Source organism: Plecotus auritus (genome assembly GCF_963455305.1).
Source record: "Plecotus auritus genome assembly, chromosome: 1".
Taxonomy (NCBI): domain Eukaryota; kingdom Metazoa; phylum Chordata; class Mammalia; order Chiroptera; family Vespertilionidae; genus Plecotus; species Plecotus auritus.
The window spans coordinates 49,568,907-49,586,725 of NC_137770.1; the positions used below are offsets into that span (position 1 = coordinate 49,568,907).

General features: G+C 50.5%; 1 protein-coding gene across 11 annotated transcripts in view; it reads left to right on the forward strand.

Moving 5' to 3' along the window:
• The window catches only part of MEGF11 (multiple EGF like domains 11), a gene marked incomplete at its 5' end in the record, with an annotated part of 349,005 nt that overhangs the window by 250,932 nt on the left and 80,254 nt on the right, over positions 1 to 17,819 (forward strand). For all 11 annotated transcript variants that reach the window (XR_013960411.1, XR_013960412.1, XM_080664633.1 and 8 more), the window contains one exon: positions 17,348 to 17,594. Coding sequence is in view for 9 of the 11 variants with exons in the window: in XM_080664633.1 (XP_080520759.1) it covers positions 17,348 to 17,594 (247 nt within the window). The remainder of the gene's footprint in view (positions 1 to 17,347; positions 17,595 to 17,819) is intronic.

The following is a 17,819-nucleotide window of genomic DNA, read 5'->3' on the forward strand; positions in this document are numbered from 1 at the left end:
TAAGGGAGAAACTTGTCTGGGGCTCTCCTGGGCTTTGTGAGTGACCAGACCCCACCTTCACCCCTCCACATGCAGATCTCTGCTGAGGCGCCTCCCTCCTGTTTGCTCATATTATTAAGATCATTCTCTCTCCCCTGAGCCTTCGTGATGACAGGTAGCTAGCTAGAACTAACTACAGTGTTAACGTTACATTGAAATCCTCCGTGAGCTCCCCAGCTGGCGACAGCTTGAGCCATGAGCTCATTAAGTAACAGAAGCCTATCTCCCCACCGCCTAGATGCAGCAAGAAAACCCTTAATAGACCTGCTTTTTACATTGAGTTGAAAAGAGCTGTGCTCGCCCAATCCCAAACAACTTGCTTTCAGCCCCCTTTGCACTGCCCCTCCCAGTATTTAATTAGCTGCCAATTAGGCATCAAGGATTCCCCAGCCCCTGACCCTGACCAGGAGAGGACCACAGAGTCTCAGCCCAGGTTCAAAGGGATTTTGATTGTGCTCCTGTTTATCCTGCTTCCATCACTTGGGCCTGGCTTCCTTTGAAAATGAAATGCTTTAAAAGGAAAAGAAAAGAAAACTCTACACATTGGGGAGGTCCACCAGGGCCCCTTTTGGCTCAACCATGCAGTTCAGGGGGCCTCAGGACCACCCTCCCACACATCTTCCAGCACATCCTGGAAGGCAGCCTCACCAAGACTTCCCACCCAATGCCCTTGGGTCCCAGCCATTGAGGGAGGGAGATGAGAAAGAAAGGTAGGACAGAGGAAAAGGGGGTGAGAGTGGAGAGAGAGGCAGCAAAGATGGAAATGGAAGCAGGTGGAGAAACAGAGACATCGGGGGAAGCAGCCGCTGAGCCTCCTGTCCTCCCAGAGTAGGCTGAGCTGCCCAATGAGGACTACCTTGGCAGTACTTCAGGTTCCCGGAAGCTGATTCTTGGAAGTGACAGTATACTGGGCTCAGGAGTGCTGGGGCATGAGGTCTGATGGGGTCCCAGTCACTCCAGCCTGCAGAATCGGCCCTTCTTCCTCAGTCTCTAAGCACCTCTTTATACCTCTGTCTTCCTTATACCAGCAAACGGGGCTGGTACAGATTGCAGCGAGGCAGGGCTCTATGTGCAGAAGTTCATGTTGTGTGCTATGCAGAGTACACACAGAGGAAGTTTTATGGGGGTTGAGGATGGGTGTGAACACTCCAGTGGCCCCAGAGGGACCTTTTCCACACACAGCCACCTGTACACACTGCCCAAGCTGTTCCCAATCCTGACTTTCCCTAGACGTGCCCTGAGCTCCCTTCTCTCGTGAGCATTCTGAGGCTAAATTTCTGTCCCCACCCCCAACTCTAACCCTGAGAGGGTGAGAGAGATTAGAGACACTCTAGCCAGACACTCTTCCACACCCCTGTGATGACACTCCCGCCTCCAGGCCTGTGCTTGTGCTGTTCTCTCAAGCCTCCCCGACTCTCCCTTATGCCTCAGGCCACTCTTCCTTCAGGCAAGTCCCATCTCCTCCTTAAAGCCTTCCCACCCCAGGGGCCACCCCTCTTTGAGTACTCCGAGTTCACCGTGTCCTCACCCTCCCTGGGCATTCGTGCCTTCACTGTCGGGGTGACGTTCCCTTGGTCTTTTTCATGTGTCATTGTGTCCCCCTCCTCCCCACTCTCTACACTGGGGACCAAGCACACACCCGGGCATATTCCCCACCTGGGACTCGAACCCCTTGTTCATCGGTCGAAGCTTAACCAGTGAGCCACCTCAGCTGGGCTGCACTCTTCATTTCTGGCTTACATCTCCAATTTAGCTCAGGTGCTGCTGTAGAAGTAGCCCACGTCTCCCTGGAAGTCGTGAGGGCAGAAGCCATGCCATCTTTTTATCCCCAGCCTCTCTGCTTATTTCTTATGTAGAGTTCCTTGGTGAATATTCATTGAATCAACAAACATTAATATTGAGCATCCAATACATAAAAGACAGCATGTTCGGCCTTGTGTATACAGTGGGGAACAAAACAGACTTGGTCCCTATAGCAAATGCTGTTGATTCCCCAGACTGCTCAGGCCTCACCCCTGCACCCCATAGGCTGCCTGCAACAAACACCTGCGACTCTGCCACGGGCACAGTACGCAGAGGGAGAGTGAATGCAAATGCCCTCGACCTAGGCAGGACCGAGAGGTGAATGGGCTGGGAAACCTCGAGGCAGTGCTTTCCGTGTCTCTCAGAGGTCCAGGGCATTGAGCTCCAGTTGCCCTGTGTCTCCCCTTCCTACCTGTGGAACCACCTCAGGCTCGCCCTTGGGAAAGCTCACACCAAGTCCCTCCCTGAAGAAGCTTATAGCCGGGTGATGAGGATAATGAGCTCTTATTAATCCAGCTAATAATTCAGCTACCTGATGAGTTTACCCTTGCACATGGCATGATGCCTAGATCGATGGCTTCGTTTATTCATCGATTTATCTCTACATTTTCTTCAAGTTTGTTGAATAGTACTGAGTACCTCCTACCCAAGAGTCACTGAATCAGATACTTTTGTACCGTATCCTGCAGACAACCTTCTAAGGTACCCAAGAGCCCCATTTTATAGGCGAGATGAGGAAGCTAAACCTCAGGGGGTAATTTATGTGTCCAAGGCCACACAGGTAGCAAGGGGCAGAGATGGATTCGAAGCAGGTCCGGATGATTCCAAAGCTCGGGGTCCTGACTGGTGGGCGAGCATCCACCTCAATACAAGGCAAAGAAAAAGTAGTGGGCACAATGCATTTAGAATGAAGTGGGAAGCAGAAAGAGTCCTGAAAGCTGCTCTGAGGAGGAGGCATTTAATCTGCGCCTCCGTGGATAAGGGAGGTCTCAGGAGATAGAGAAGCCCGTCCTCTGTGTGAGTTCTGTTGGACCTTACGGAGTGACTCTGACGTGGAGGACAAGGATAGCTCCGGAGGAGGCTGAGTGTCCCCCAGCTGAGGCCTGGGCCGCTTCTGCTGAGGGAAGCTTGTTAGAGTCCCTCTGAAGTCCCAGGCCCCTAAGAGCTCAAGGGGTGCTCCAGAGCAGCAGTCGCCAACCGGTGGTCCGCGGACCACTGGTGGTCTGTGAGGTCCGAAAGGTTGGCGACCGTTGCTCCAGAGCATAAAATGTGGTGTCCTGCTTCACGAGGCTGCCTTCTCTGCCCACTGCAGGCCACGCCCGTGGTCATCAGAAATCCGAAGGGTCATTAACCCTGTCCCGTTGCTCATGTGCTGGTGGTGGTCTCAGCTGGGTAACTGACTGGTGATCCACCCAGAGGGGCCCTGGCCTTCCCCACACCCCAAGTCTCCTTCTCAGGGCTCTCAGCTGCACAGGGGGAGCCACCACTGCTGTGACTGGCCCTCGCACCTCTCCAACGGCTGGCAAATGCAGCGCCCACATTTAGGCATGGATGGGGTGTGACAAGCTTCAGGAGTTGCTGCTTGGCACCCAGAGATCTAAATAACAAGGGGAACTATATTTGGCAAGCCCCCACCTCTCCTGGGGGGGGGGGCAGGTAATCTCTGAGATTGCAGCTTGTGTACAACTGTCAGCACCTGTCCCTGAATCTGCTGGATGCTGATGTGCACTCAGCTGCCCTGTCCGATTCTCCTTCCCCTCATGCCCCCTCCCCCAGTGTCTCCTGCCTGGCACAGGAGGAGGGGAAGGGCATCTCACTGGCACCAGGCAGTGCTACATGCCAACCTGAGCAGTGGAAGGGCTGTCTCATGCTCATGCTCTCCCCTCGCTCTGACTCCTTCTAAGCCTGGACGTCCTAGTCTACAAAATGATGATGGGCTGCAGAGAGGGACTGCGTACCTCCTCGTCCAGGGTGGTCAGTCCTGCTTCATTACTCTCATCAAGTCACAGTAAACACTTCAAGAGCTTTCCATTGCTCTTAAAAGAAAAGCCCAGCTCCCTGCCACAGCCACATGTGATCTGGCCCCATCTGCCTCATATAGAGCCCTTTCCCTCTCCCATTGCTCTCACAGTGTCCCAGCTATCTGCCCCCTTCAGTGCCTTGACTCTGCCAGCCTGTCCCTATCTCAGGATGTTTGCCCACACCCCTGTTTCTACCTGGAAGGCTCTTACTTCCTGCTCTTCCCATGGCGGCCTCCTTCTCATCTTCAGCGCTCACATAAATGTTACCACCTCAGAGAGGCCTTCCTTGATTTCCCAATTGGAAGGAAGCCCCTCTCATTGTTTTCTATCAAGCACTTATTTGAACCTTCATACCCTTACACATTTGCTTATTAATTTATTCACTTGTTCAGCAAACATTTATTGGGCATCTACTATATGCCAGACACTGTTCTAGGCACTGAGGGTATAGCAGTGAATAAAACAAATCTCCTGCTCTCAAGGAGTTGGCATTCTAGTGGGAGTCCCAGACAATAAAGAAAAGGATGAAAGTAAATGTATAATACAGTGATTATATGATATCAGAGAGAATAAATTCTAGAAAGAAAAAGTAAAGCCAGTGGGAAGGGAAGAAGAACTTAGAAAGGGTAGCCCAACACGGCTCTGAGGAGGTGTCATTTGAGCAGAGGCCAGAATAAAGATCTATATGTGCTTATTGTTTGTTTATGCTGTTGGGCCGTTACCTTTATTCCCCACTTGATCTCCAGTACCTGACACATAGTAGACATTCAATAAAGCTTTATGGAGCCAATGAACAAATGGACAGCTAATGAGACCTCCTACTGTTACAGCACAAGTGTCTTTCCTTGGCTTCAACCTTAACAGATCCCAGGAGGTCCTTGTCCTTTGATAATAATTCTCAATAGATGGGAAAGCTATTTGTCACTCACCCTCAGGCCTCCTCTCTGTAGGGCAATCAGAGGTCCTCACCCAGCAGTGATGGATAGGTGTCCTCTGACTGGCAGGTCCAGCTAGGAGTTGCTCTCAGAGTCCCTCCTTGTACAGAGATAAATGGGCCATCTCACAAATGGCACACTAGCTAGACAGAGTTGAGCATGGGACCCAAATACCAGAGATACAATGTCCTGCTGAGAGGCAGGCCCTGTGTTACGTGACCCCACCGGGGAAGCAGTGCCATGGAGAACGGTGGGTGGGATCAGAGCCTCAATACCTAGAGTCTCATCTCTCCTACTAATTAGACCAATGGCCTTGGACAAGCCACTTCTCTGGGCCTCAGTCTATCCATCTGAGCAATGGGAATGCCAATCTTTGTTTTAATGACCTATAAGCATAGAGATGCTTTGGAAGGTCAAAAGTATACAGATAAACAGGGTTATTCCAAATAGCAATTTAATTGTACAAGAACTTGGAAGAATGATTGTATAAAGTGAGGCAAACCTAAATCCGTTGTTTTCTTGTGAAAATTCTATTTATGCCTATAATTCAATGGGTGCCTGTGAGCAGAATTTCAGAGCACACACATGTACTCTGAGATTCAACACTTTCTTCCTCCTTTGGGTTTGCTGTTCTCCACATCCCTGAGCCTGTGGCTCCGAGTTTTGACATTGCTGACAGACAAGCCCATGGTGGTGGACTCCTCTGCTGACCAGGGCACAGCCTAGTGTGGGTGTTGTCAGAGCCCCATGGTGAATGTCACACAGTGTGACCTGCATAGGAGTCATGCTCAGTCAAGACCAAGTATCTCTCCATGTTGGACTAGAAAACAAACAAAACCAAAAACCTGGTCCTTCCCCTTGGGCAGTTGAGAAGCAGTGGCCTCGCCTCCCTTCAGTGAATCAAAGCCCTCAGCTGCTTCCCAGGCCGCCCCCCCCTCTGCCCCCCCCCCCCCCCCCCCCGCCAGGGCTGTGTGTACCCTCCTTCCCGATGGCTTTCCATCCGGAGTTCGCCCTCCCTTGCCTTTGCTGTCTGGTCCAGTCAGATTGCCTTTCCCTTGTGTTCCCACTTGTTAATCCTATCCCTCTTTTTAGAGCCTAAATCAAATCCCATTTCTTGCCCAAGGCCCTCCTGGGCAGATGAACCCCTTCCCCACCGCACCCCAATTTCCCAGTGCACTTCCCCCTTCATTAAGCACATCTCACAGCCTGTCTCACATGCCCACGGAGGCCACGCATGTGCCTGACTTTAATCACTCTGTGCCCCTGGGACCTACCAGGCCCCTCCACCCTTTCTCAGCCCCACTCAGTCTGGACCTTACAACCAATCAGTTCTCAAATGTCAGCCGAGCCGATGCAAAGCACCAGGAGCACCTGTCAGCTCCAGGTATTGCCTTTGCCGAAAGCAAACGTGGCTCAGATGTGAATCCCTTTCACTGGGACAGCCGGAGGCGCTGGTGCACCTGCTGGTGAGAACAGCCTTGCACCAGGCCTCTGGGGTGGAGGGTCCGGGTCCATCCTGCCTCTGGCTCACCCCCTTCTTCTAGCTGACTCTAAACATGACTCTTCAGGCTGCCCTGGCCCAAATTACAACTTGCTTTACCCCCCTCCTGCAACCCCCATCCACACCCACACCCACACCCACACCCAGTGCTGGTAAACTGCTAAATGAGCTACAGGAGCAGCTTCAACACCCCCCCCCCCCCACACACACACACCTAATGAGGAGGGCCCAGCTGCGTCATGAGCAGGGCAACAGGTGAGCCAAGCCTGAGTTTTCAAATGCCCTGTGGGGCCCTAGCCGTTTATGATCATTGGATAGAGCGTCAGCCTGCAGACTAAAGGGTCCCAGGTTCGATTCGGGCCAAGGGCACATGCCAGGGTTGCGGGCTCCATCCCCAGCACCGCCCCCCCAGTAGGGTGCAGGAGGCAGCCAATCAATGATTCTCTCACATCATTGATGTTTCTCTATCTCTCTCTCTCCCTTCCTCTTTGAAATCAATAAAAATATTTTTAAATATAAATAAAATGCCCTGTGGGTTCTGGCAGGTATGGCTCAGTGGTTCCAGCGTCGGCCCTCGCACCAAAGGGTTGAGGGTCTGATTCCCAGTCAAGGATGTGTACCTGGGTTGCATCAATTAGGATGTCTCTCTGCATTGATTTTTCTCTCTCTCTCTCTCCCTCCCCCGCCCCCTCATCCCTTCCACTTTCTCTAAAACTCAAGGGAAAAAATATCCTCCGGTGAGAATTAACAACAATAAAAATGCTCTGTGGGCCCCTCTACATGGCCCCAACCCCCAACCAAGGTATAGGACCTCTTTGGACTCAGTGAGTCACAACTTAACACATCCACTCATCTGAGCTAGTCCTGTCTCTTTGCCAAGGGGGACGCTGAGGCCTGGAAGGGTGCTCCCTTGCCCAAGGCCAGTGACAGAGCCAGAGAGAGGCTCTTTCCACCAGACCAGACTTCACCATTTGAAGAAAGTCAGAGGGAAGTGGAATGATGGGAAACTGGTGGTCAGGTTGTCAAAAGATTTTACTCCTCACAGGAAATGGGGTTGGACCCCACGACCTTCCCATGTCCTTTTCCACTTGGACTGTGAGTTCACTTCCCTCAGAGCCCACACGTGGGGGTCTCACCCCCACACTGCAGAGCTCCACCTGTTTCCCTTGCATAGGAAAGTGAGGGATGGGCCCTGCTGGGGAGGGCCGATGAGGTGGCCCCTGGCAGGTCTGTGTTGCCTTTGCCGGCTGCCTTTGAAAGGCTCTCCGAAGAGGTAATTCCTTTGTGCACAGACATGATTTATGAGGCTTTCTAGGCAAATTGTGGAGATAAATGGTCTTTGGGGCTGGGAAGCTTCAAAGGCTGTGATGCAGACAGATCAGAGGGAGCTGGGCAGCCGGGAGCTGGGCCTTCATTAAAAGCCTGTTGGGGAGAGAGGGTTGAGCAGCTGAGGATAGACTAACACTAGCCGGCTCCTGGGTCCCCAGCTTGCCCCTCACCCTCGGCCTCACTGACCCCATAGCTGAAGTGTGTGAGACAAAAGTGCTGGGGTCATTGAGGTACTTTTATCCCAGAGACGGGAGCAGCAGAGGGCAGAGGTGTTGAGGCTGGAGGAGTAGCAATGAGTTCCAGCTTGGGCTCTAGAAGGGAGGGTACCTGTGGGGTGCACACCAACGCCTCTGCTCCACACGGCCAGAGACCTCACTGGGGTCCTGGAGTCACCCTTTCCTGCCTCTCACTGACGACTGGGACAACCCCGTCCCGCTCGGGCCCCGCTATCCTCTTGCACAGGAGAGCCCGGGTGTGAACAAACCCCAGTGTCCCAGGGCTGCCCTGATGCTGCGAGTTGAGGCTCTGCTGTTAAATATCCCTGGCTGAGAAACAGGCCAGAGCTCACGCTGGCTGTGGGATCATGGGCCAGTCACCTGCCACACCTAACCTTGGTTCCTCCCTCAGTCAAGTGGGGGTGTTTGTAGCTACCCTAGGAGTCGTGGCTTGAATTGAACAAGTGAGGTACTGCAAAGAAACTAATCCCCAATTTTCTTTCCCATTATCTGTCCACACAATACTGTGGCTTTCTACATCCAGAACAGTCCCATCTCCTCTCTCCAAAAGCAGCTTAGCAAACATGCGCACACCCACTCTCTAACCTGGCTCCCAGATCTGCTCATTGCTGCTCGGATATTAACTGATAACTGAGGTATTAATGGCTGATAATGCTTCATAATGTGACTGCTACCTCCCCTCCTCCAACACACACACAAATGTCCACCTACACAAGCATGTCCATTCTAATAGGGCATCTCTGCAGACCCTGAGGAATGCAGTGCTGAGGATGGATTGGCAGGCAGACTCAGATGCATCCATCCACAGAGAGAGGCAGGGCTCTGGTGAAATGGAGTTGCTGAGCCTCCTCACTCCCTCCTGATAGTTTGATGTCGTAATGCCTGGTTAAAATGGACTTGGTTGCCTGGAGCTACGGTCAAGGCTGTGAAGATGGGGTTGAGGAAGGTAATGAGCTGAAGCGACTGACTTTGTTCAGGGCATTTTGATGTACTCACTGGCTTTGTTCCCTCCTCCAGCCCTGTTACCTTGAGACCTTGCCAGCTCCCGGGGCCTCCTGACCCCTGGGGCCTGACAGTGGGGCAATCTTCCTAGTTGTAGCTGCCCCAGCAGCAGCTTTCCCAGCACCCCTCCGGTCATCCCAGGGTCTGATGGGTCAACATTTCCCTTTTTGTGTGTGTTTCTCAAACCGACTGTGGGCTTCCCAGCATGCAGGCGTCCTCAAACTATGGCCCGTGGGCCACATGCGGCCCGCTGAGGACATTTATCCGGCCCGCCGGGTGCCGCTGCCTGTCCTGCTTAGCAGCTGACTCGTCCCGGGCCGGCAGTGCGCATAGGAATTTGTTCATAGTTGTTTTTTTTTAAACTATAGTCCGGCCCTCCAACGGTCTGAGGGACAGTGAACTGGCCCCCTGTTTAAAAAGTTTGAGGACCCCTGGTAGAACATAGATGTTCAGTAATTGTTTGGCAAGCAAATAAATGAGCCTAACTCATCTCCCAAAAGCTGGTGTGGTGGGATGGAAAGAGCCTTAGGTTGACATGGCCAACTAGTTTCAAATCTGGCTTTCCAGCACATTGGCTGTGTGGCCACAGCCAAGTCACTCAGCCTCTCTGAGCCAGTTTCCTGACTTGTAAAATGTGTGTATGGGCTGGGTGGGTGCATGAGATGACCTGTAAGCCTAGGACTAAGAAAACCAGTCTCTGACTCTCAACTCTGCCTTTTGCAATCAGCGGCAATTTTGTCCCAAAGGAGACATTTGTCAATATCTAGAGACATTTTTGGTTGTAACAATTGTGGAGGGGAAGGTGTTGCTGGCATCTAGTAAGTAGAGGCCAGGCATGCTGCTAAAAATTACACAATACACAGGACAGCCCCCACAGCCAAGAATTTTCTAGCCAAAATGTCTGTCGTGCCAAGGTTGAGAAAATCTATTTAGTTACTCCATGTCTCTGAAACTCAGTTTTCTCAGTTGAAAAATGGGATAATCATTCGCTTCAGATGGTTTGCCTCAAATCCTTTTTGGAACAAAGCAAAATATGAGTAAATTGGCACAGGGTTAGTGAGAGAATTGAATAATATAACCCAGGTGAGAACGCAGCTCACAGGGTTGGGGTTCCTCCTGCATGTGGGTGTGTACCCCTCCACCCCCGTCCTCCTAGGACTCCGTGAACCAGGGAGGGGCAGTCCGAACTCCAAGCGGCCCCTGTGAATCCTGCCTCCCCTCAGAGCACAAAAAGAGATATAGACAGTGTGATTAAATAACACAGAGGAAGTAACAAGTGTAATAAATGGATCACTAGGAGCTAATGATACATCATTATAATCCTGTGCTGTCAGCACCTTCTAGGCTCAGGGACTATGTCAGGAGATTTGGGTTTTAATCTACAGCACCTTGGTCTATTAATATTTAATTCCAACCATCTAAGAGGTGGAAAAATAAGGAGCTGAGCAATGGCTCAATTCAGAGCCTGGGTAACCACCTCAAACTTTTCTTTTCCACAAAAGGACAAACACACCTCCTACCCCGTCCCCTCTGTCCTGTTTCTCAAGTGGGGACATTTAGCAACAGAGCATAGAAACCCCAGCATTTACCTACTGGTGTTTTTTCTTCTTTTTTTAATCCTAACCCAAGGACATGTTTGGTTTTATTTTAGAGAGAGAAGAAGGGGGAAGAGAGAGAAACATTGATGGGGGAGAGAAACATCGATTGGTTGCCTCCAGTATGTGCCCCGACTAGGGATCAAACCCAGAACCTAGGTATGTGCCCTGACTGGGAATCACTCAACTTTCTGGTGTATGGACACTCCAACCAACTGAGCCATCCGTCCAGAGCCCTACTGGTGTTTCTTAAGGAGGACATCAATGACACGTGGCGAGCATAGTTCTTCATTGTGCGGTACTGTCCCTGATCACCTATGACAACTTAATGACCCCACCCCCATTTTACAGATGTGAAAACAGAGGCCCAGAGAGAGGAGGTGGGGGCTGCCAGGATTGCAAAGCATTGGCTGTGATCCACCCTTTGATTCTCTCTCAGAATTGCAAGCTGGGACTGGAAAGAGTGGAGGGGCTCAACCTCTGAGAATTTGCCTGTGCTTTGTTGGGGCCAGTCAGTTGACAAATGGCTTTGCTCACTAGAAAGTCACTTTATTTATCAGCTGGAATGGTTTCTGGTGGCTGCTGTTCCATCTCTGCTCCATGCCTGCTGTTTTGTAAACTCGGGAGCAATCCCATGACCTGTCAGCTCCCCTACTTCTTCTTGGGATGGATGGGGACATGGGGATCATGGGGACCATGGGGAACAGACGCAGGGGACCATGGGCCATTTCTGGGAGGTGCTAGACCATGTCAAGCCTTTCTGTTGCTAAAGGGGGGGTGGGGGAGGTGTGGGCTCGGTTCAGGCTCTAGTACTGGCCAGGCAGCTCAGCGTCAGGTTCTTTCATAATCCTTGACCTTCTCTTCAGCGGCTCCTCCTCCCTCTCTTCCTCATCCTCCACCCCCCCCCCCCCTCCTCTTCCTCCTCACTGAGACTCAGGATTCCCATTTGTGGAAAGGGAGGAACCATCGATCTCTCTCCACACCATCCCCGCCCCCCGCCACGCCCAACGTCTTCCTGCGCATCCCCCGAGAGGACCAATGAAAACACAGGTTATCAGAAGGACAGTAGTTCTCACGGACTGCATTTTTTTAAGGGCCTGTCATGGGCGTCACCGCCCCAGGGTAATTAAATCAGACGTTCCAGGGGTAAAGCTCAGGCAGAGTGTCGTTGATAACCTCCAGGGTGATGCTAATGAGCAGCCAGGCTGAGAACCGCTGTCTGAGGGAGTACATCCTCAGCAGCTGGGAGGGGCTCCTGGGTCACTGGAGAAGGACCAGTGTGGGGAGCTGGCACGGCCATGGCATACTCAGCCCCAGGGCGCCTTATGTGCCACGCCAGCTCAGCCAGATTTAGTGACCCTGAGTGGGGGCGATGAAGGATTAGAAAAGATAGACAAGAGAAGGAAAGCTGGGACTTGGTGGGACGCTGCTTCCCTGATGGGGACCCAGCAGCGCCAGGGGCTACAAGCTGTGTCTTTATTTTATAGCCAGACGCCACGAGGCAAAGTAAGGGTCTGGTCAAGATGTTTACAACATTCTCCTGGGTTTCGATTCTACTCAATTACATGCAGCTGATCAAGCTTTGTTTACTTGCAGCCTATATCACTTAGGCATGTGGGGCCACGTGTTCAGACCATAGGTTCAAGCTTACAACTAGCTGTTGGCTGTAATTGTGCCGGGAAGGCTCTGCCCTCCAAGCTGGGACTTGCACGTGGCCACGAGAGGACTGTGCCCTCTCATCAGTCCAAGGCTTGAACCTGTCCAAACACTGTGGCCTCACCCCACAGACCACCCTCATCAGCACTGCTCACGGCTCTTCCTGTGCCCCGCTCTGGGTGGGACGCTGTGTGGGGCTATGTGTGCGTGAGTGGGGGGGGGGGGGGGCAGGGACAGTACAAACAAGAACACACTCCAGCCCCCCACTGCAACCCACAGACACCGCAAGGCTAATTAATGGAGGAGATCTGACACAAGGCACCAAATAGAAGTGGTGACAAAAGAAACAATGGTCAGCCAAGTTGTTCCTAATCGAGAACCTCAATAAAGGCATAAAAACATAGTTGTGCCTTCAATAAATACTTATTTAGTACACTAAGTTCATAGCAGCAGCATCTGCAATAGCCAGAAAGGTAGAAACAACTCAAATGTCCATCAAGAGATGAACAAAGTGTGGCATATTTACACGAGAGATTACTCTGCAGCAACAAAAAGGAATAAAGTACTAACATATGCTACAATATGATGACCCTTAAAAACGTTATGCTTTGTGAAAGATTCCAGACACAAAAGACTAATATTGTATGACTCCGCTTATAGCGATATCCAGAATAGGCAAATTCATAGAGACAGGAAGTAGATAGAAGTCACCAGAAGGGAAGAAGGGAGGGGGAGTCATTGCTTAATGGCTCCGGAGTTCCTGTTTGGGGTGATGGCAACGTTTTGGAAATAGTGGTGATAGTCGCACAACACTGTGAATGTAATGAGTGCCACTGAATTCACCATACACCTAAAAATGATTAAAATGACAAAATCTATGTTAGATATGTTTTATCACGTGGAAAGTATTCTAAATAGATAACTTACTTTAACTGAAGCGAATACAATTATGTGAAATTGGGCCAGTCATGGAAAACCTGGGCTTATGACCACCATTCATTCACACATAAACCAAGCCCTGGCAGATGCGTCTCTGTGCCTTCTCATCTGTCTGTGAGTTATCCAAGGTGGCTGTTTAAGCCTGGCTGGCGGCCAACATCCCAAGTTCCCTCTTCCATCAACACCAAACCCACACCCACTAGGAAGCAGGGGTTAGGAGCCCAGACACCCAGTCACTTCCTGACTGTGTAACCTGGGATAAGCTATGTAACCTCACTGGGCCTCTGTTTCCTCATCTGTAAAATGGGGAGAATAATAACGCCCCCTACAAGTAAGTTATGAAAATTACTAAATGAGAAAATTTATTGTACCCCTTTCTCTCATGGCCTGGTGTGTTTTCACTGTGGTTACAAATGTAAAAGCTTGTCTGTGGAAAGGGAGTGGTGAAGCCGCTCCCCCTCGTGGGGAGCCCAGAGCACGCTAGGCCTGGGCCCCACAGTCTGAAGAGGTCAGCAGGGAGCTCCACTGGTGGGAAGCAGGGGCGTTGGCCAGCTCACAGGAACAGAACAAGCCAGGCCTCACACTTCTGGGTGCCCCTCAAGCCCTCACTAGCTGCCCGAGAAGATACATCCACTTGAAAAATCAGCCAAAGCCAGGAATAATTAGGAAGGAGCATCTGTGACAGAATTAAAAAAAAAAAAAAAAAAGTGTGTGAGGACCATTCCAAGGCCAGATTGGGAAGAGTTTGTGCTTCTCTGTGAAAGAATGCAAAATTCTGTTGTAATTTTAATGATGATAGTTTTTATTCATCTTCAACAGGGTCGATAATTGACTCACGGCAGCTCTGCCTCATTTCTGTCTTTGCAGGGGGATGAGGTGTTTGTAGGTGGATTTTCTAGATAACTGAAGCTCATCCCTGTGAACAAGAACCTTTTTTCATTTAATCCCTGTGGAGAAGGGGGAGGGGATGTCTGTGAATGGATTACACACTCCTTAATGAGAATATTTTAAATTGGATACGAGGGGCTATCTGCCCCTATATTCATGGCTGCCAAGTTGCTTTGCTTTTTAGTCTACGCTTTTTAGTCTGTTTCCTTGGTTTTCTACTGTGACACGTAGTACTATCCCTGCTTATTTTTTAAGACCCTAAAACACACATACACACATGAGGACACAAACCTGTACACGTGCATGTGCACGCACACTCGCCCAACCTGTGGTCTGAGAACGCATGTGAACTTTCACGGTCCCCACAAGACTGCACGCTCCGAAAGGGCATTAGCAGGTACTTGCTAAATCTTTTCTGGATGGACGAGTAGAAGAATGAAAGCACACAAATGTTAGTGCATCTGTTGCTGGTAAGCGAATGGGTTTTGAATGCCACCTTAGATGTCCCTTAGACAATGACCAAAATTAACCTCCTTCTCTTCCCCCCAATATTTCCTCTTCCCCTTGTGTTTCCTGTAAAGAATGTGGTACCAATATCCACCCAGCAGTCTAAACCAGAGCTGGGGTGACATACCCTCTCCCTCCTCTTCCTTCCCTAAGCACCCTGTCAATCACAAAATCCTTGCTGCTGCTACCTCATAAATGCAGCTGGACGCTTGTCCCCTTCTGTCCATCCCAATGGCCACTCCCTTAGTCAAGGCCACCACCATCTGTTTCATTTTTTAATCAAGTCTGCTTTTTTGCTATTGAGTTGTATGAGTTTTTTATATATTTTTGGATATTAATCCTTGTCAGATAAATGGTTTACAAATATTTTCTCCCATTTGGTAGGTTGTCTTTGTGTTGATGGTTTCTTTGTGCAGAAGCTTTTTAGTATTATGTAGTCCCATTTATTTTTGCTTTTGTTGCCTTTGCTTTTAGTATCAAATCCAAAAATATCGTTGCTAAGACTCAAGATAAAGGAGCTTACCCACTGCCCATGTTTTCTTTTAGCTTTATGGTTTTAAGTCTTACGTTCAAATATTTCATCTATTTTGAGTTAATTTTTATCTATGTGTAAGATAGTGGTCCAGTTTTGTTTTTTTGTTGGGTTTTTTGTTTGTTTGGGTTTTTTTGCATGTGCCTGTCCAGTTTTCCCAACTCTATTTATTGAAACTGTTTTTCCCCATTGTATATTCTTGGCTCCTTTGTTGTAAATTAGTTGACCATATATTACATGCATGTGTTTATTTCTGAGCTCTCTATTCTGCCCTACTGACCTATGTGTCTGTTTTTAAGCCAATCCCGTACTGTTTGGATTACTATAGCTTGTAATACAGTTTGAAATCAGGAAGCACGATGCCTCCAGGTTTGCTCTTCTTTCTCAAAATTCCTTTGGCTATTGTCCTTGATTTATGCCTCACATTCATAGCAGTGCCAGGTGGAAAATAGACGGTGATGTTCACTCATAATCTGGCAGCTCAGTGTGTATGTGTGAATATTGGGGCACAAAGAAGGGATAAAACAAAATCGGATGATTAGGATACGGGGCCTGGCATGGTTCTGTGCTGCACCAGCTCAGCCAGGTTCGGTGAGCCTGAGAGGGGGAGGTGAAGGATTAAGAAGAGACAGACAAGAGAGGAAAGCTGGGTCTGGGTGGGACACTGTCCTCTCTGATGGAGAGGCAGTGCCACAGCCTGCAAGCCGTGTCTTCATTTTACAGCCAGATTCCATGAGGCAAAGTAAAGGCGTGGTCAAGATGGTGACAGCATTCTCCTGAGTTTTAAATCGACTCAATTACATGCACCTGATCAAGCTTGTTTACTTGCTGCACCTCCTGCAGCGTATATCACTTAGCCACGTGGGACCACAGGTTCGGACCATAACCTGTCCAAACGCTGTAGCCGCTCTCCACATGGTTCCATCTACTAAAGGATGATGGACAGGCTCCATGACATTGATCACCTGAACCTAGTCAACAAGTGGGAGGTACATGCAGGGGGGTTGGTAGTCCCCAAAGATCCACTCACTGGCTTAAAGAACCTTGTGCTCTTGTACATGCCCAACACTTGAGTGCCGCTGTCTATTTGCTCATATTGAGCCTGCCCCAATCCCACTCACATGCCCAGTTTCCTCTCTGAGTCTAAACCCTAGAATCACTGGAGCACAAAAGTCAATTAATCATCTCATTGTCTTCAGGCAATAGGGTGATCAGCCATTCCAGTTGCCCAGGACTGAGGGTTTCTTAGGATACTGCACTTTCAGTGCTGAAACTGGGGCAGTTGGTCACCATGATAAGGCAGAAAAGTGAGACACCTGTTACAGCTCATTTCAGATGCCTTCTCTCCTAGGAAGTCTTGCCTGTTCCCCTTAGCTAGGACAGTCTTTCTCTCCATTGAATGTTATTTGTGCCTGTCCATGCCTGAACTCCACATTCATCTCTCCTCCAGGACTGGAGTGAATGAGGCAAGTTTGAAGACATCTTCTTGTTGTGTGTCCTGTGTGCACCAGCTGAGGATTAGAGTGGGCAGTGGCAGCAGGCTGGGTGACCTACTTGGGGCTCTGCTATTCAGCTCCTTTCCACAGCTATGGAGTGAATTTCTGCAAAGCTGGCTCAGAGATCACTCTTTGAAACATTTAATTACATGTAACGATCTTGAAGGCTGTCTGTCACCTCGCAGGGAAACATTTCTTTTTCCTGTTCCTTCTGAAGTTGGCTGCTTGAAAAGTAGTGAAATTGAACTGAAGATGAAGCAACCAGGGGTGTAGGCATTATTGATCGGGAAAAGCAGCAGGAGAGAGAGATGGGAGGGGTGACCGACAGATGGAGCCAGGGGAGGGGTAGGAAGTTAGAAGACACATTCGTAGAAGGTGAGGTGCAAGAGGTGAGAAAACTAATGAGTCTTGTAAAGAGAGGGAAAGGTAGAGAGATGGGAACAGGGCTGGGGAGGTCCCCAAGAGGAGTAGGGCCACAGAGAAGAGGAGTGGCAGACCCTAAGAAAAAGGGCCTGCCTGAGAGGATAGAGACAGCCAACGAGAAGAGTTTAGCAAAGGCAGAGGGGGGTCAACCGCGGGCAGTTCCAGAATGTAAATACAGTAGAGGGGCTTCGGGGGGCATTGGTTGGAATGGGCTGGTCGGGACTGGGAGAAGCGTTGAAGAAGTTAACTTCTTAGCCTGTATGATTGATTATTCTGGTGGCTTGGGGAAGAGCTGATGGAGGCTAGGAGGTGCCAAAGCTTCCACCAGATACCCCTCGCTGCCGCCTATTGGGAAAGAGGGAAGCGGAGATGGAAGGCTGCTTGGGCCCGCATCCCAAGGAGAGTCCACTGGATCCCTCAGTCCTGACCCGCTCCTCTCTTGCAGGCTGCGACAGCGACCACTGGGGCCCCCATTGCAGCAACCGGTGCCAGTGCCAGAACGGCGCCCTGTGCAACCCCATCACCGGCGCCTGCGTGTGTGCTGCCGGCTTCCGTGGCTGGCGCTGCGAGGAGCTCTGCCCGCCCGGCACCCACGGCAAGGGCTGCCAGCTGCCCTGCCAGTGCCGCCACGGTGCCAGCTGTGACCCCCGCACCGGCGAGTGCCTCTGTGCTCCTGGCTACACGGGTGTCTAGTGAGTAAAGTGGCAGCAGGCGGTGGGAGGGAGGCCTGTTGGCAGCTGCATGGTCCCCACATGCTCCTTGCAGGTGGGCAGGGTGGTGGTTAACAGCTGGAAGGTCAGGATAGTCCTGGCTGTAAAATATCCTAGTCTCTCACCCTAAATCTGCAGAGGTTAAATGCCCAGACCTTGCTCATGTTGTGGGGTAAATGGTGCAAGCTGGGACCATGCATGGAAGGG